The sequence below is a fragment of the Coenobita brevimanus genome, chromosome 25 (assembly GCF_032717465.1).
Source record: "Coenobita brevimanus isolate Jiangsu-jjx chromosome 25, ASM3271746v2, whole genome shotgun sequence".
Lineage (NCBI taxonomy): Eukaryota > Metazoa > Arthropoda > Malacostraca > Decapoda > Coenobitidae > Coenobita > Coenobita brevimanus.
The window spans coordinates 12,072,685-12,093,624 of NC_136978.1; the positions used below are offsets into that span (position 1 = coordinate 12,072,685).

General features: G+C 42.9%; 1 protein-coding gene across 1 annotated transcript in view; it reads right to left on the reverse strand.

Moving 5' to 3' along the window:
* Positions 1-20,940, reverse strand: part of Pdss2 (Decaprenyl diphosphate synthase subunit 2) — an 82,957-nt gene that overhangs the window by 14,822 nt on the left and 47,195 nt on the right. The window contains exons 6-7 of the mRNA XM_080267918.1: positions 12,948-13,057; positions 347-511 (exon numbers count right to left, since the gene is read on the reverse strand). Coding sequence (XP_080124044.1) covers positions 347-511; positions 12,948-13,057 — 275 coding nt within the window. The remainder of the gene's footprint in view (positions 1-346; positions 512-12,947; positions 13,058-20,940) is intronic.

The following is a 20,940-nucleotide window of genomic DNA, read 5'->3' on the forward strand; positions in this document are numbered from 1 at the left end:
GGGTGACATATATCCCTCTGTCATTGTAAGTAGGTAGAGGGTGATTGTTCAGCCCCTATTCCTACTGATGACAGACTAGGAATTCATGAGACATTCTGTCTTCTCTACCAAAAGCAAATACTACAACATAAGCTACAGTATCAATAAACAAAAGATAGAATACTATAACAAAGGAATGACAACAGTAAGAATAAATGTGAATGGTTACATCATCCTTGGTACCGGTATACTTTACATCATCCGGACCTCCTTTTCCACCCTAGGACAGGGATACTTTACAACAGAGGAATTTAAAAAAGGATGACAAAGTATATCACAACAGATGGGCACATGCTTATTACCTTACCTTCTTAAAATCACAGTTCTCCATTGAGTCCCCAGCAGCAGCAACAATATCCAGCAGTGAGGGGTCACACTGCAGATGCAGGATCACAGGGGCAGAGGTCAGGTCAATGGAGGTGCCAGGGGGGTGGCGGTATAGATCAGTGAATGGTTGCAGGTCACTATATGCCTGGGAAGGACAAACTACAGTGAGAGCAGGCATATATCTATTAATCATTATCATGTAGGAGTATGTGAGGCATATCTACAAAGAAAAAATAAAAATAAAATACAGTATGTGACAGTGCTTGGGCATGTGAAGTAGTATCTCCATTTCACTGGGCAAGCTGTTGATAGTACTCCCTCTTTCATGCGTTCTCTTTCCTTGTTTTCTAAATCTACCTCACCCCATCCTTAGGTAGATAAAGAGGTCAGGATGATGATGATGACCATTATACCACACTGTGAAGAACAATGTATTTCTGCTTTTAATAAGATGCATCAGACAGTCATTCTATGCATGGAAGCATTCCATACTGGTACTGGCACTTTCACAGTTTTCTTTGGGGACCCCATTCTCTATGATGGTAGTGGTACTGAAACTGCAATACTGCATTTGCCTTGTGTAGGATATGTGCCGTACGAGATGTTCAGCAGGCAGCGCTTGCAGACGCAGGCATAACGGGCCTAATGGCTCGGCAGTCAGTCTATTGCTAGTGTAATAAAGAGGTACACACCATAGAGGTCAGCTTACCCTACACCAAACTGGCTAGCAACCCAACATGGCAAAGTGAATTTGTGAAACGGGCTCACCCCAGGGACTCGATCGTCATGCCTGACTCCAGCAAGACGTCTCCGGTGCCTCCCTGAGGACATCAGTCTCATGCAGCAGCAAGGCCCAGACATCTTTGCGCTTCGCTGTCCCAGGCTCAGAGTTTGTTGTCCTCTCAGCAGATGGCCATACAGTTCCTTCAGGCAGACCTCGCTGTGGCTTCTGGGAGGGACCAAGGTGACCCACAGCCCCGTGTCCCTACCCTGGCAGTTCCCAAGAGAAGCGAAATGATGTCCTCTGCCACCTTCAGGTCATGGCGTTGGTCCATGGCATGCTGGTTGAAGCTCTGCAGACTCACGTAATCGGACGCCACCTAGCATATCCGCCTCCAGTTTGTGCCGGCTTTTCAAAGGGTGCTGGGTACCAGATATACCGCTGCCCAGTGGGAGGCTCTATTTACGAAGAAGGTCCTGGACAAAGTGGGCGCCCTCGTACTTCGTTCACCAAACCAAGCAATGCAGTGGGCAGAGCTCTTCAATGTAGTGCAAGGTCAAGGAGAATCCATTAGTAAGTACCGTATTTCGCTGCATGTAAGACGCAGCATTGTGAAAGACGCACCCTAATTCTGGCAGGGCAGTTCTGTGAAAAAAAAAAGTTTGCCCCAACCAAGACTGCAGTAAGGTTTCTTGATAAGAGCCATTACCACACAGATACACACTCACCTTTCAGAATCTATTCATTACTGATCATCAGCCTTTGGTTTCTTTTTTTTTATATACAAAGAATGGTACAGGAAGAGAAAACAATGCCCCTTCTTGACAAAACGTAACTGATATGAGCCACTATCACTTAGATACACATTCACCTTTCAGAATCTATTCAGTACTGCTCATCATCCTTTAGTTTCTTCTTTTATGTACAAAGAATTATACAGGAAAAGAGAAAAGAAAACAAAACCCCGTCTTAACAAAACGTGACTTCAAACCACGAGGCCATCTCAACTTTGTTGATAAATATGTATCAGTAAACTGATATAAACACTGTTTTTAATATTTTATGAATTTAAAACCACAAATGAAGTCAATAAACTCTGTTCTTTCATTCACTGACGAAAACATGAAGTACAATGAATGTTCACATCAGTTCATTTATCCTAAAAGAACCCCGTCATATTCCACACCTGTTACGGAATTTCCTCACATTGCCTTGACTCAAGCACAATATCAGACTACTACCATCATTAATCATGCACTCTAACTAACCTGTAATTACCTCCACAAATAATATAAAAAGGTAGCACTTGTAAATACACAAATTACAATGTTTCACAACCAAAGTTCAATATAGCAAGGCTCCTTGGGAACAGGATAGACAGCTGTTTTTACTCTCTTCTCTCAGTATCACTCCTTCACTGTCAGCTATGTTTGCCTTGCAGCATCAACAATTAAAAATGCATGCTTCACTGATCATAATTTACTATAAACATTCATTTCAAAACATACTAAGTATGGTGAAAACATCCATTGTTACACCTTAGTAACACTGCTGCCTCCCAGTCGCTAGACAGCAGTCTCTACCCCTTCCTCTCAGTATCACTTTCTCACTGTCTGCGATGTTTTCCTTGCAGCATCAACAGTTAAAAATACGTTCTTCACTGATCACAGTTTACTAAAAACAGACATTCATCTCAAAACATGTCGAGAATGGTGAAACTATCCCTTAGCAACACTGCTGCATACCAAGCGCTAGACAACTGTCTCTACCCTCTTCTCCCAGTATCACTCCCTTACTGTCAGCTGTTTTCCTTGCAGCATCAACAATTAAAAATGCATATTTCTCTTATCAGAATTTGCTAAAAACAGACATCCATCTCAAAACATTCGAGTACTGTGAAAACATCCATTTGTGGTCTTAACACTGCTGCCTCCTAGTCACTATGGTACACACACACACATGCATACATGTACACACCACATGCAACATTCGCTCGCCTCTGAAACATTTACATCAGTCAGTTTTGGAGTACCCAGTGGCTTTATTATATGCCAAACACATCAAAATGTATTTGGTTGTTCAATATAAATATCATCACTTAAGGACATGAAACATCTCAAACAATTTATTCATCCAAACATCGTCAGTGCAAGACTAAAGGTGTACAGCACCATTGATCCTAAATTTTCCTTGGTTGCATCTGTCATGATCACCTAAAACTTATATTCACTTCATATTACTGACATGGTGAAAATTTCACTCGTCTTCAAATCCTGAGAATTCATCACTACTTTCCCCAAGTCCTGAAGCATCACTGGAAGTCATCACCACGGTCATCATCACTGTTTCACTGTCACTCTCATACAGTAAATGGTCCTCAGTACCATCCACTGAATTGCTTATACCACACTTCATACGACTTTAACTTGGCACTCGTTTTAACTGAGCACAGGCGATATTCAGACTTGGGGCATTTGATACAGCCCACATTAACCTCCTCAGTACATGTTTCCTGAACTGAATAAAATCATATGGCGAGCAGGAATAAACTACTGTACCCTATAAAATACACTGCTGGGCTGAAGGGATTATAATAAGCGGATTATCAGTTCCCTAGCCTGACTCTTCCCACTCCTACTTCCTTAACTACACCCACACCAAACTCTCACCCACGCCTTAGGATTCTGGTCGTTTCGGCCGTAACGTCCAAAATGGCAAACGACTTTACAACCTAACCTAACCTAACCTAACCAATTTGGACGTTACGGCCTAAATGATTGCCATTGCCGATCATGAGAGCTTTGCTTAGGCAGCAGAGATGCAGAGAGTGAACGTTGTCAATCATTTTGATCGCTTCGTCTGCTAAGAATACAGCAGAAATGGCGGACTCTGATATGAATGCCCGTCAGGCACGCTATTTCAGATATTGTATCAGTTATGCTACTCAGTGAATTTTATCCTATTTTCATAACAAAATACTGTAATTGGGTGTGCCCTGAGTTGCATAGACATTGCTTAAGTACTTCACTTGGCTGAAAAAGTGAAGCTGTAACTTCAGGCAGTACTGTTTAACGTTACAACTGTTTTTCCTGTTTTTCGCTATTGGTATAATAAGACTGTTCACTTTTATGATACTCTTGTCAGGCATGATACAAAATGTCACTAAGAGAAGCCAACCATATGAGGGTGACTGAATTTCCATATGCAACAAAAATCAATTCTGATGACTTGTCAGGTTCGCTTGCCAGCATCTCTCCAGTATGACTGCTTTGCTAGTTATTAAGTGGATGGCAAGCAAAATGGTTATGATTGCCTTTCAGAAGGTTAGCAGACAGTTCACCAGTGAGCAGGCTAGCTTGCTAGAGTAGGGTGTATGCTAGACGCTAACCTGCTAAGTTGCTAAACCGCTAAACCCCTTGACGGTATTGGCCAGTTGAGCTGAAAACAAACAGTGAATGCTTTGTATTCTTGATCTTGCGTGTTTTAATATCTGCTACATATATACACTCACAAAATGTCACAAAAGTAACTGACCTAATTAGGGTTACTGAATTTCCATACGTGACGAAAGTCTGTTTTGATGACTTGGCAGTTTCACTAGCCAGCATCTCTCCAGTATGATTGCTTTGCTAGTTAGTGAATGGATGGCAAGCAAAGTGGTTATGATTGCCTTTCAGAAGGTTAGCAGACAGTTCACCAGTGATCATTTACGTTAGCTTGCTGGAATAGTGTGGATGCTAAACTGCTGAACCGCTAAATATCTTCACAATGTTAGCCAGTTGAGCTGTAAACAAACCCGCGAAAGTTTAGTGTGTTTATGATCTCGAGTATTTCTTAAATCTGCTGCATATACACACTAGTGTATATTATTTTTAAAAATAAAATCAAATCTGCATACTGTAGAAAACTCCTGTGGTTGCTAAGCAGTGAGATGATCATCTTTATGAGTTTCTTCTCAATGGAGCCAAACTAACCTGCCTCAGTCTAGCGTGCAGGACGCATGGGGATATTTTAATGTAACTTTGAGACAAAAAAGTGCATCTTACATGCCGCAAAATACGGTATTTCATGAAATCTGCCCAGAAAGCTGCAGATTGTGCATTTAAGTGGTCAAATCGTGACAGTGATCTAGCCAAGTATATGCTCCTATGCAAGTTCATGGTGGTTCTTATTGATCAGGCACTGAAAGGAATATGTGCCAAAACTGTGATTCATTTACGAGTGTTGACACCCTGAAGGCAGCGTGTTGCACATACAAATCAGCCCGCGCCAACACGGGCCACAATGACAGTTGGTGGGAATCCCCTAGCGCGGTAGACAGTGGCGTCCCTGGTGACGTCACCTAGGCACCCCTCACTGTCGCAGCTGCAACAACCTCTCCACTCTGTCACGCCCCCTCCACAACTGTGCAGGAACAGCGGAGGCACCCACAGCCCTGGATTGGTCAACTGCTCAGCAAGTTCTATGGTGTTATTTGTGCCAGAAAATCGGCCACTTAAAGAAGTGTTGTAGGAGGGGCAAAGTCCCTTGCCAGGGGTTACGTGGCCTCTGCCACACCCCCCTCAGACCCAGAAAGTGCTATGGCCATCGCCACAACCACCTGTCCCACCACCCTATGATCGAGGTCTCCGTCAGTCAGTACACTAACAGGGTTATTGTTTTGATCTCAGCCATTGCTGACACTGGGGCACAGGTGTGTGTGGCCAGTCCAGCTTTATTCTTCTCTCTACAGATAAAGCCTGCACAGTCAGAGTGTTGGGCCAGCATCAGAGACACGGCCAACCTACACCGGTGATGCCTGGGGTCTCCCCCCTGCAGGATAGGCATCGGCGAGCGATGGACCACCCTGGATATTTCTTTTATCAAGTCAGCTGAATGATTCTGCCTCTCCCTAGATGCCTGCAAGCCCTGCCTGCCGAACATCTCATACAGCACATACCCTACACCTTGTTATTTTCAAGAGTCAATACATCTTCCAGTGAGCTGATATGCACAAAGTACAGAGAAAATTGTATGCAAACTGTTGTATTTTGTGGTAAAACACTGTCACTGAAAATGCCCTACTTTCTTTGGTGATAGTAAATTCTCCCTCATAATGTTGGAGACATGAAAAATATCTCTTTTATTTAAAGGCCTACTGCAGATAGCAGACAGGTGGCTACCATCAACCCTGGGAGGTACTATCACGAGTGTGAACTACCATGACAGTGAAATAAGGCTGCAAGCTTAGTAGCTGGCCACACAGTCATCACTCTTGGGCAGGAAAATTTAAGCCACAAATATAGCCATTTGATGATCCTTCTTTTGAATGACTGTATACAAAGTCCAAGATGAGACGCTCACACTCTTATCAACCTTAATTGTATCATTTGTATCACTTACAAAGGTTCTAACATGCATGTGTCTGCTTTGGTCACATAATGGCTTCCCTATTCGGTCCCTTATCCCTAAGGTTACATGCTATAACCCTGTCCCAAGTCTTTTTCGGCTTGCCTCTCGTAACCCTATCCCCGACATTCATACTTCTCACTTTCTGCACCCAGTCATCATCCTCCCCACATGCCCAAACCATCTCAATCAAATCCTCCTCATCACAACACCAATGCACTCCAGTCCCATCCTTCCTATCAACTCTTCAACCATATAGTAAACTACGCAAATTCCAAAATAGCTTACAGGAACTGCTTGGAAGTAATTAGCTGGTTTTGGCACTTGATTTAGCTTCCAGTTCACAGAAAACATCAGCTGTACCATGGCTAACCTCAATACAGGGATTTTCAGAGAGGAAAAATGGCTTCATTTTTAGATTAGATTAGTACCTTACATTACATAAAAATTGATTATCAAAATTCCACTGCAGCCCATAAAGCTGGTTTGTCAGTTTACCAAACCTTACAGTACCTGCTGAATGGAAAAACTCATGACATTCTCAAACATAATCCTGACTCGTACCATGAACAGCCTCTGTATACTCCAACTTTCTTAATGTTCTTTGTGTGTGTGTGTGTGTGTGTTTTCCTAGCTGTGATATACAGGAAATGAGCTACGCACATGGGGTCCTGTCCCTGTTTCTCAATAAGTCAAATTCTGCTTTGAACTCATTTAAGTTTTTAGACTGGATGATCTCTTTGTCCAAGCTATTCCACGGGTCCCTGCATCTATGTGGAAAACTACATTTCTTGATATCCTTCAAGGAACTCGGCTTTTTCAGTTTCATTCTGTGTCCTCTTGTTACTCTTCCATCCCAGACAAACAGATCTTTCTTTCAATTTTACCTACTCTCATCATGGCCCTGAACACGGCACTCATGTCACCCCTCTCTCTCCTTTCTTCTATGGAAGGCAAATCCAGCTTTTCCAGCCTCTCTGAGTTTGACAGATCTAACAGGCTAAGGACCATCTTGGTTGCTGTTCTTCGTATTCTCTCGATCTTTTTTTATATATTTCTTTTTGTAGGGGGGCCACACTACTTTGTGGTAGATGGGAGCACTCACTATCCACTCACTCGATTTAATGCTGCTCTCGGGTGTCTGCCCTTTCCTTTCCTCCACCCTTCTTTCCTTCCATCCTCCTCTATCTTTCTTTCCTTCATTCTCTCCTTGACCTTCTGCCTATGGGTGACTTTAAACTCCCTCTTCTGTCTTTTTTTCCTCTTCGTTCTGCCTGTGGGTGACTCTATACTAGGTGACAAGCCAAATGGTTTCCTGTACACCAAGAAACCATTTATTACGCAGGGTGGTAACCATATAACCAAATTTTGGCGCCTGGTGGTTTAGTGAGTAATTACAGAGCTCCAATCGGATTGAGCTGATGAAGGGGTGGTTGGATGTTACTGTTCATGTAACGCCACTCACGGATGAGTGAGGCAGATCACTCTCATCTTAAATGTCGGGACCAACTTGCCTAGCCCTGGGCTCCTACACTCCTCATGTGGCAACATAGGATTGGATGATGGATGGATGGATGGACCACACTACTGCCGCATATTCCAACCTGGGGCAAATCATGGCCACTATCAATTTTTTCATCATCTCATCCATGTAATGAAATGCTACTCTTATGTTAGTCAAGAGATTGCATGTCTCTTAACTGTCTTGTTAATGCATTTTTCAGGTGACAAACTATCCTGGACCAGCACTCCCAAGTCTTTCTCTTCTCTCACTTTTGTGATTGGTTCACTACCCATCAAATAATTCAGTGATGGTCCCTCGGTACTTTTACTCATTTCCAAAATTCTAAATTTTTTTGCGATGAATTTCATTTCCCACATCAGGCTCCAATCATAAATCCTATCCAGTTCCTCCTGCAGCATTTTACAGTCTTCCTCAACTTCTACTCTTCTCAAGGTCTTTGCATCATCAGCAAAAAGACTTGCATAACTGTTCATTCCATCTACCATATCATTTACGTAAATCAGGAACATCACTGGTGCCAACACCAAGCTTTGAGGGACTCCACTTGTTATTTCCCTCCATCCAGACATCCTATCCTTTATTACTGTCCTCATTTGTCTGTCTCTCAAAAAGTCTCTCATCCACTCCAGGAGTTTCCCCTTCAGTACTCCTATATACTCTAGTTCCACATTAGTCTCTTAAGGGGTACCTTGTCGAAGGCCTTCTCCAAGTCTAAATACACACAATCCACCCAACTGTCTCTCTCCTGTACCACGTCAATCGCTCTTGAGTAAAAGCTCAACAAATTGGAAACACATGACCTTCAACTTCTGAATCCAAACTGACAGTCAGCCATAATATTCAGCTCTTCTAGATATTTTATCCATCTTTCAGGATTCTCTCACACAATTCTGTGACCATGCTGGTTAGAGACACTGGTCTATAATTCAGGGGTTCTTCCCTGTTTCCTCCCTTATAAATTGGTACCACATTTGCCCTCTTCCATTCTTGAGGCACTTTCCCCTCTGCCAGAGAACACAAAATTAAACTGTGAATTTTATCCGCCAGTTGTTTTCTACATTCCTTCAGTACCCAATTAGAAATTCCATCATGTCCTGGGGCTTTCCTTACATCTTGAGTTTCCAGTAATTTATACACTTCCTGTACCTCCACTTTTATATATTTTATCACTGGTACATTTCTAATCACTCCCTCCCCTTCCACAAACTTCTTTTCATTAGTGAAAACTAATTGGAAACATTTGTTCATTATTTCAGCTTGCACTGCTGCATCCTTATAGACTTCTTCTACTTTCAGTTTGGTGATTCTTTCCTTTTGTTTCAGTTTGCCATTAACAAATCTGTAAAACAGTTTGGGTTCATCCTTGCATTTGTCTAGGTGGCAACCATCATTCACTCACTTGATGTAGTGCTGCCTACCTCTTCCTTAGCCTTTATCATTCTTTTTCTGTGCTTGCCCTCCTCTCTTCACATTTCTCCCATCTTTCCTGTCACTTCTTATTGCTTTTCTTTCCTTTACAGGTGGCTTTACATTGAGTGACAAGCCAAATCATTTCCAGCAAGCCAAGAAACCATTTAAATGCTGGGTGGTAACCATATAACCAAACCATACGTACTCCCTACGTATCGACAAGTGGGTTGATGGAGGGTTAGTGCCCCTCATAGTAAAACAAATAACTCAAAGTCAAATGGCCTCCCCTTACGGGATTATGGCGTCTGGCAATAGACAGACAGATAGAAAATTCCTTTCTTCTTCTCTACATATTCTTGTGTAATCATTTCTAGTTCTTTTATATTCTTCCTTTGTTCTGTTGTTACCTCTCTTTCTCCAGTTGTTCCATGCCTTATCTCTCTCTTTTTTTGTTATCATACACCTTCTATTAAACCACTCCTTTTTCCTGTTTTCTTTCCCACTTACACTTGGTACAAATTTTTCCACTCCCAAATTATAGAGGTCTAGAAAGATATTCCACTTCCTCTGTATCTCTCGTTGATCTGAATTTTCTCCAATCCGCATTTTCGAAAAATTTTCTCAATCCTGTAAAATCTCCTTTCCCAAAGTTGTATCTTCCCTACCTATAAAGCTCGACTCTTGGCTCAACGTCCTCTATTATCATCTGGAACTCAATGACCACATGATCACTATTTCCTATAGGATACAAATTTAGTAATCCCTCTACTATCCAATGAAACAGCCAAAGGCATATCCAGACAGTGGTCCCGTCCGGAAAGTGGGCCCATAGCTCCTGGACTGGTATTTAAGGACCCTAACCCAGCCTAACTTTGAAAGCAACCTAAATAACTCCCTACCGGACATGCATAGCACCTATTTAAACCTATTTAAGACCCTATTCACACCAATAATGGACCTAAAGCATGAAATAAATGAAAAGGAACCAAAGAATGAGGAATTAGAAGTGACTGTACCTCAGCCAGGGTACTTACAGCATGTTCCGGTTTGTGGTCGGTTTTTCTAAGATTTTGACAGTGGTGAATATGCTCTTGAAGCACGTACAGTAATCCAGTGTTGTGCTGCAACTAGTTCTTTGCACTGTGAGTTACAATTGTTTAACACTGCACATTGTTCTTAACTGCACCACGCCAGTTTCAACTGCCAATTTGCACTCCACAGTGAATCCTTTGCACTCTAAATTCTAATTTCTTAACACTGCACAACACTGTAAAGTCCCGTGTGCTCTAGTGGCAAGGTTTTGCAGTTTATTCACAAAAAATGAGCACGTGCGGCTTCCATTGCGACAAGCATCTACTCGCCATCGAAGTTAGGCAATAACTGTTGGAGTGTTGGTGACGGGGAAACAAAGTTGCCAGATCGCGGAGGCCACATTACCAAACTCCTCAATTTTCATTACCAATTTCGCAAATCTTGCATTTATTCTTCACTAATTATATATACAAGTGGAAATACATGTAATCACTCTTCTCATAATTACCAGCATGATGATTATTTTCATGCTATGTTAGCTGGCAGATTAATCAGAGAGAGCAAACAATCCACCATCTCCATCCTGTGTACCCTCATACATGTGAAAAATCCGTTTCGTAATGCATTATTCTGATTCATTACCTAACGAATTTTTCATTACCAAAGTGGCCCACATTTGGTAATGAAAAATACCAAATGGCAACCCTGACAGGGGAAGGGGGAGGGGGGAGGAAGGAAGAGGTGAAGGGGCCATGGTGTAAACCTGCTGTTTGGTGCCGTGTGGCAATTTCAAATTATGGGTGGAAAAAAATTCGGATTTTGGGAGGATTCTTTTTCTATTCTTAGCCATTTTTGGGTTCCGAAGGTCCAGGTCCACAATGTCCAGTAAGTGGGGTGTCCGGAAAGTGGGCCTCCGGAAAGTATGGGGATTACTGTCCAGTATTTCAAAGAACGTTGGGTCTGGTTAGTACTTGGATGGGTGACCACCTGGGAACACCAGATGCTATTGGCATCCCTACGTGTCAAGTGGGGTTGGTGGAGGATTAGCGCCCCTCCCTGTAAAACAAATACTCTAAGCCCTTGGCCACCCCATGTGGGATACATGGCATCTGGCAATGAATGAAAAATGAATGAATTACATCGGGTTCTTTGGTAAACAGTAAGTCTAATCTTGCTGGTGTGTCCTCACCTTGGAACCGTGTCTCTTCTTTGATCCATTGCGTCATCACATTATTCACTGTTATATTTAATAATATAGTGCCCCACGAATCTTCGCTGCCTCCTGAGTCCCATTCCTCCCAGTTCACCACCCACCAAAATTATATTGCTGCTTTTCTCGATTATTTTTTTTAAAATAACTAGCCATATCTGACAACATCTCCTGGTATTCATCATCATTCCATGCTCTTGTCTTAGGGGGAACATACACTACTGCCATCTCTCTCTTGCCATTCTCTCCGGTTTCTAATTTCATATTTATCACCTCAGCCCTGCCTTCTCCCATTTCCACGATATCTACATTTATGTTGTTCTTCACTGCTATCATCACTCCTCCTGTTTTTTCTTTTCTGTCTCTTCTCCACAGTTTGTATTTACCATCTCCCATATGAACATCAATATCTTCTCTTGGTCTCTACAAAGCACATGTCATCAGATTCATGTACCCTCAAGAAATTGGTAATTTCAAGCCTTGCCGATATTAAGCCATCAACATTAGTATATACCACTTTCAAGTTATTTTTGAGTTTTTTTTATACCCTCTTCTCCCCTACTCTCCGTCGGTACCACTTCCTCAATTTCTGATCTACAACTCTCCAATAACTCTTCTTTTTCATATTCATAGCCATCCTCCTTAGTTTCCAACACTTTTAGTTCCTCACATACCACTTCCTTACTTTCATATTCATCACTCTCCAAAAAAAAGTTTTACATTCTTCCTCTGTCCTCTTATCATTTTTTTCCTTTACTTGTTCCTTCAAAGATTTTAAAACTTCTCTTTCTTCTTCATTCAAATCTTTTCTTACTATAATATTATCCATCCCTGCCTCTTTGCTTAGTTTCCAGGTCACTTTAAGTATATCATTTACTACACTTTCTGATGACAACTTGACTTTCACTGGTTTTGCTTCCCCTTTCTTATAAGGCCCTATCCTCCTCACTTCCTCTATTTCTTTTTCCCACTTGTTTCCTTCTGGATCAATCTTGCCTAATATTTTTCTCACCAGATTCGTGTCTCTCTCAAGTCTCACGGATCTAACCTTTTCTTCCTCCTCCCTGTTTCCAAACATTACCACACACATCTGTGTGGTGCATTTTTTCCCCTCTAACAGCAAAAGACTATACAAATACAAATGAGAGGCATCCCAGCAGTCAAAGGCTTCAAATACTAGTAAGAGAAACCCTTTCTCCACTGATATACACTGGAAATTTACTTAGGTCAACACCAAATGATTTTTACAGCTGAGAGAAGCCAAGCAGTCAATGGGTTAATTACAGGATACGAACCTGCCATGCTAGAGCGATCTCCTTGCCAAACTTAAAGCCTTTACTCTGCATCTCCTCCTCATGACCAGCCAAGACAAGAGTTGCTTGACAAGATTTGGCCATCAAACTTCCTGAAAATTTAAATAAAAACACAGCCTAAGCAGGACACTCAAATTCTTAACAATAAGTACAATCACCTTAAACATTTATCAGTTCATCAACATCCTAATCCAGTTTTTACAAGTGTAATTGAATTTCATGGAAATATGAATAACAATAGATGCTCGCCTGCTTTGCTCTATGAGATAGAAGGCTGTCTGCATCTTTCTGAGTGCTTGCCAGTTGGATTGCATATCCTACACCAATACCCTTGGAGATTTTTATCCCCTAACTCTGACCAGGTTCTCAAGGACAAGCCTTTAACCCTTACTAAGCTGCAGACCTCACATGAGGCACAATGAAGGTTTGCATGAGCAAAGCTGCAAGCCTCATGTGGGGTACAATTTACTTTGGTTATACAGCAATGAATAAGGAGAGTAACTACCTTACAAAAAATCAGCCCAGCAGGGGTGCTTCTTATCATATTGCATTGTTTATAAGGGTTCCAACATGCTTGCAGGCATCGACCTTGGTCACCTAATAGCAGTTCTCCACATTGCTCAATCTCTGGCAGCCTCCCTATCTGGTCGCTAATCCTTGATGTCACATTCTATGACCTCATCCTAGGTCTTTTTCAGTCTGCCTCTCTCAGTCCTACCCCCAACATTCACACTTACTCTCTGCACCCAATTGCCATCCTTCATCCTTTCCACATACCCAAACCATCTCAATCTGTCCCTCCTCATCACAGCACTAATACACTCCAGTCTCATCCTTCCTCTCAACTCTTACCATCATCCCTAGACATCACCTCCTGCTCCCCAAACCTTGCCCCCACAACATCCTAGAGAGTGGTCAAAACCCTTGGATCTGATCACCTCCCAATCATCATCACTACCAAAACCAGAATCACACCAGCTGGCCACAGACACACATACACTAATTATAAGAGAGCTAACAAGGAGGCCTTCACAACTGATACAGAACAACACTTCGAAATATTAAACAGTACACCCATCACAAACATCAACACCGCTGTGCACACTTTCAATACAATTACAGTATTCAAATCGCAGACAGAAGACGCATCCCTAAAGACAACAGAAAGAGATACAACCCCAACTTCACACCAGAAATTCAAGGCCTCATCAGTCAACGGGACACACTACAACACTCCCCAACACCCAATACACAAGACACCATACAACAAATACAAGAACTATCTATCTATCTATCTGTTGCCAGATGCCTTAATCCCGTTTGGGGTGGCCACAAACAAATCGCCTCCACGTCCCCCTGTCCACCGTCATTTCATTGCCCTGCTCCCAACTCACACCCCCCCTCTCTCATATACTTCTCCACCCCATTCCTCCATCTTATCCTCGGCCTCCCCCTCCCTCTTCCCCCCTCCACCTCACTCACATACACTCTCTTCGTCAGTCTTTCACTCTCCATCCTCTCCACATGGCCAAACCACCTCTGTGTATTCCTCCTAATGCTTCCTATCACATCCACATCCACACCACAAAGCTCCTTTATATCCTCATTCGTCCGCCTGTCTCTCCATGCGACTCCACAGGCTCCTCTTAAATAACTCATTTCCACTGCTCTCACTCTTGACTTGTGTCCTTCCAGCAACGTCCAAGCTTCACTTCCATACATTAGAGTTGGTATCACAATACTGTCATGTAGTGACTTTTTCACTTCCATGCTCACTTCCCTGCTTCTTATCACTGCTTTCAAGGAACCAGCAACCTTTCTTCCCTGCTGTACCCTTTCAAGCACTTCACCCTCCAAACCTCCATCCTTACTCATCACACTACCCAAGTACTTAAACGTACTCACATTTTCCAATTCCTCACCATCCAACCTCGCTGTACATTCACTGACTTCACCTCTCTCAAAGACCATCACTTTACTCTTCCCTACAGTACATTCACCTTTAGATTCTGTTTCTTACACACTCTCCCAAACTCATCCACCAAGCCTTGCAGTTCTCCTTCGATTTAATCAACAACACAGTATCATCTGCAAACAACATTATAGGGAGTTTCCAAACACTACCCTCTCTCATCAGGGCCACTCCAACATCCACTACCCTACCTTGTACCTCTTTTATTACACCATCTATGTACAGATTGAACAACCATGGAGATATGACACATCCCTGTTTCAACCCAACCTTCAAAGAGAAAAATTCACTCAGTTCACCATCCACACACACTGCAGCCTTAGTACCATCATACATACTCTTCACAGCAATCAACAGCTTCCCATCTACTCCATATATTCTTAATACTTTCCTCAATCCTTGTCTATCCACCCTGTCATATGGTTTCTCCAAATTCATGAAAGCCGCATACAACTTCTTTTCCTTCTCAAGAAACTTTTCCACTAAAGATCTAAGAATGAATATCTGATCTACACAACCTCTTCCCTCCCTAAAGCCTCCCTGTTCTTCTCCAACTAATTCCTCTGTTCTTTCTCTAACTGTCAATAAGTATTCTACCATACACTTTTCCTATTATACTAAGAAGACCAATGCCCCTATGATTACCACACACTTCTTTTCTCCCTTTTCCTTTGTACAAGGGAATAATTATACCTGACTTCCAATCCTCCGAGACTCTACCTTCCTCCCAGGCCAATCTGCACATTTTCCACATCCATTCTACTACTATCTCTCCTCCATGCTTCAGCATTTCACCACACACTCCATCAATTCCTGGGGCTTTCCCCAATTTAACTTTCTTCATTGGTTCCACAACTTCTATCCTACTGATTTCTTTCTGTCTTCTCACCTACCTCCTTCTCCCAGCCATTCCCCAGCCACTTATACTCGCATTACTTCCATCCTCTATGTTCAACAATTCCTTAAAGTGTTCTCTCCATCTGCTCATTTTTTCTCCCTTCTCCACTAGTAATCTACCATTTTTATCTTTCACTCCCCTGCTAACTTCACTTCCATCCTGTCTTACTCTTTTCACCTCTTTCCAGAACATTTTCTTACAGTCCCTCCACTTTACACTCAAATTCCTTCCAAATTCCTCATCCACTCTCTTCTTACTCTCTCTTACTAATCTTTTCACCTCTCTCTTTCTTTCTACATATAACTCTCTCTTCCGCCTCTCAACTTCTTCCATGCCCCTGTTTCTCATCCATTCATTGCATGCTTTCTTCTTTTGTGCCACAGACTGTCTCACCTCTTCATTTCACCATGCTGTTCCCTGCACCTCCCTCTGTCTTCTCTTCATCCCACACACCACATCACATGCTGCACATATTTCTTCTGTGAACATCCTGCACACACCTTCCACGTCCCCCATCTGCTCCAATTCATATTTGCCCAATCGTTCCCTCATTTCTCTCTTATACTATGCCTTTTTCTCATCCTCTTGTAACCTTTTCACTCTCCTTACAAACACTTCTTCTTCCCATCCTTCCCTTCTTCTATTTCTCCATTTTCTTTGGATCTTGATTCTGGCCACCACCAAGTAGTGGTCAGAAAGTCCATTCCCCAAACCTCTATAAGCTCTTGCATCCATTCCACATTTTTGAATCCTTTCATCCACACACACACAATCAATCACTGCCTTCCTTTCATTCAGTTCACCACCCACCCTTCTCATCACTCGCCATGTATACCCATGGATCATTTTATACCTGAAGAGGGTATTGGCTATCACCAACCCCCTCCCATCACAAATGTCCACTAACGCACTGCCATTCTCATCTATCTCAGCAGGCACATCCCACTCACCAACTATTCCATCCACCTTCACATTCCCTACTTTACCATTCATATCACCGATCAAAAACACTCTCTCATTCCTTCCAAACTTTTCCATGCACACTTCCACATTTGTCCAGAACTCTTCTCTCACTCTACTTGCACGATCTTGCGTTGGCGCATACACACACATACAATCCCCCAAATTGGTATTCCAACTTTCAATCTTACCCACACAATCCTTGACCCAACTGATCCATATTCTCTTATGCTCTTCTTCCATCTTTTACTCACAACTATACATACTCCTTCTTTTGCCCTCTCATTCTCACCTACTCCTGCACATATACCCCATCCATACTCCCATTCTCTCACACTCTCACCTCTCCATTTAGTTACAGTTGTTCTGCATACATCAACTTTCGCACCCTTAGGCACCTGGACAATCTCTCTCTCTTTCACCTCATCATTCGCTCCCCTTACATTCCCTGTTCCAATTACCATGTCCTTTGTCCAGTCCTTGGTTGTCATCTTTTGGTCAGTCCTTGTCCGAGGCTTACTGTTTGTCTTTTCAGTTAGTTGTTTTCCAGGGAGGGGCACTAACCCTCCGCCAACCCTTTTAGTCGCCTTTTACGACAAGCAGGGATACTGGGGGAGTGTTCTTGAAAAACCTCCCTACCCCCAGGGGGTAACAATAAAATATCAGAACAGCAAACACTAAACTGGAATAATTATCTGCAAACATTTGACCAGAAAACAAATACCAGCAAACGCTACAAAACACTAAACAGCATCACACTCTCCACCAGCAACACTACGCAATCACATGCTACCATCATAACAATCAGACACCATACCTTCAAACAAACAACAAGCAAACTCTCTCATCAATCACTTTTCACACATCAGCCATCTAAACCACCACTGCGACGACTGAAGTATCATCCGATGTAAGAGAGAGTTCCCCACAGACCCAGACTATGCACCTTTCACTTACAACCAGACAAAGCACATCATCAGCAACTTTAAACACTCATCTGCCTGTGGACCATACAACATAGGCAACATTCACCTTAAACACCTTGGACCACAAGGTATACAAGCACTCACCAACATTTCAAACTACAGTTACTAACACAACATAATACCCAACATCTGGAAGAATGGCATTATCATCACTATCAACAAAGGCCCCAAGTTACCTTCCTCACACCACCCCATCACGCTCCTCTGCACCCCCTCTAAAGTCACTGAACGACTGGTACTACAACTAGTTACACCTCACACCCTCCTAGCCCAATCACAACATGGCTTTAGGCCACTACACTCCACAAACACTCTTCTTACAGACCTTACACACAGAGTTTTTGATGGCATGAATTCAGCTACACCACCACACAGAACACTCCTAGTCACATTAGACAGTAGCACAGCTTTTGATGCCATCCCCCGCCACAACCTCACAAACAAAATATTCAACACAAACATGAACAATAACACAAAAAGATGTTGGCAAACTACTTAGCAGGCAGATGTGCATACGTAACATTTGCCAGTCAGTCTTCGAACATCAGAAACTTCACAATTGGTGTCCCCCAAGGATCTGTTCTGTCCCTTACACTCTTTAACCTATACATGCAAGACATGCCCACACCCCACACACCACAGATACACATAGCTTCCTATGCAAATGACATAACACTCACATGTACACACCAAAACGCAAACACAACTGCACACATGCTCCAACCTTACCGCAACACACTACACGAATGGTTCACCACAAACAGGCTCAAAATAGCCCCAGCCAAATCTACAGTGACCCTTCTCACAAATTGGACAGCAGAACACAGTCACAATCCACACCTCACCATAAACAACACTCCCCTACCACACACACACACACACACACACACACACACACACACACACACAATCCTTGGTGTAACATATATCAATGTCATTTAAACAACACATCACATACATTAAAAATAAAATAACACCAAGACTCAATGCCTTGAGGTCACTTGCCCATACAACATTTGGACGCAACAAAGAGGCCACCACCACAGTGTGCAAACAATATATATGTTCAGTGATGAATTGAGCAAGCCCTGCTTGGGATTCTGGCCTCACTGAAATGCACTACAACATTCTACAAACCATGCAGAATGAGGCCCTAAAAATAATCACAGGCTGCACAGCTACTACACCCACAGACCACCTACATCAAGAAACCAAAGCCCAAAAAGTCAAGGATCACCTAGACATGAGAGACGCCAAATTTCTTGCTGCAACCTCCACAAACCCACAACATCCACTACACAACATGGCAGTATATCCACACACACCAAGGAGCATCAAAACAACACCCAGCATACAATATCATACACAAATACTGTCATCTCTCCCCCCTCGCCTGCCTCTGACCAGCTTCCAGAAGCATATCCATACTCAAATCACTCGTCGTGCCATTCAGTCACTTAAAGACAACACACAGCTGCATGCAGGCCTCCTGATATCCACCCTTCTGAACTGCATCTCCCTCGTGAGGACAGAGTCCATCTGGCCAGGCTGAGATGTGGGCATCATCCAGCCTTCTTACGTTATCAGAAGAGGCCGGATGACTCCGTCGCTGATGCCTGTCCAGAATGTAACACAGCATCCCATTCTATTAAGCACATCATGGAAGACTGCATTGCACACAATCACCTACGCCAACAACACAACATACACTCCTTAAGAGCTATGTGGGAAAGCCTGGTCTCAGCCGTGGCCTTCCTTAGGAACTCTTCAACTGTAAACCTAGCCTCCCCAGGACTTGCATTCAAGGACACATTACACATCCATCTAATCACTGTCATTTCTGTATGTTTCAGTCTATGAATATCCTCTTCCTTTACTGTCCAGGTCTCACCACCATACAGCATTACACTCCTAACAAGCCGCATACAAAGAAACTTTAGAACGGAGGGAGAGCCCTTTCAATGTCAGGAAAGGCAATAATTCCCTGAACCTCCTCCAATTGCTCCTTACAGAGCTAGCTTCAGCCCTACCTTCAGCACAGGACAGGTCCCTTAAATAATAAGACTCTTCCACACAAACTCAAGAGACTAACCAACAAGATCAATCCTTTCATGCCTGACAATCTCTATATGCTCTTCCCGACACACTGCATAAATGAAATCAGCATATCTCGCAGTCTACCTTTAATACCACTGTATCTCTTATGCACCCCCTTACCACAAATACTGCACAATTTGGAGTTACTTCCCACATCCATGTGGCAAACTGTACATGGTCACTCTCCCTCTGCTTTGACAGTATTACCACCAGCCCTATATATCATCCCTTTTGTTTTATTTGCACTTACTCTCAAACCCTTCTGCCTCATTCCGTCTCTCCATTTCCTCAGCTTCCCTTTCATTCTCTGCAATCACCAGCAAGTCATCAGCATACAACATTTTCCATGGGAGTCCATTTATGATGTCATGTGAGAAAGCTTCAAGCACTATGATAAACAATAAGGAAGTTACGACTGACCCCTGATGCATGCCAACATTCACGGAAAACTCGTCACTCAAATCTATGTATGTGGGTGCGAGCACTCACATACATAGCCACAACCACTCTAACCAGCCACTCTTTAATTTCAAGCTTTCTCACTGCCCATTTCATCACCTCTCTGGGGACTCTGTCAAAGACTTTCTCCAAATCAACAAAAACAAGGTACAGCTCCCTTTTCTTTCCTATCTGTTTTTCCTGAAGTTGGCACACAATGAATATGGCATCAGTGGTTCCTTAGCCTGGCATAAACCCCAACTGCATCTCATCAATATTCGTTCCTTCCCTAAGCATACTTTCAAGGACCCTCCATTACTTTCATTATCTGGTCCAAAAGTTTTATGCCTTCACTGTTTCCTCTTTCCAGGGCATCATCCTTCCCCTTGTATACATTTACAATCACACTCTTCTGCCAGTTGTCTAGGACAACCCACTCCTACATAATCAGCAACTAATCCAACTCGTGTACCTCCTGAGGCCTCCAGCATTTCAGTAGTCAACCCAGACACACCTGCTGCCTTCCCCATCTGCATCCTGTCTATTGCCCTACTCACAGCTGCAGCATCAATCAAAGGCCAAGGGCCCAAAACTGGATATGCTGACAAACCTTCCCTGTTCCAC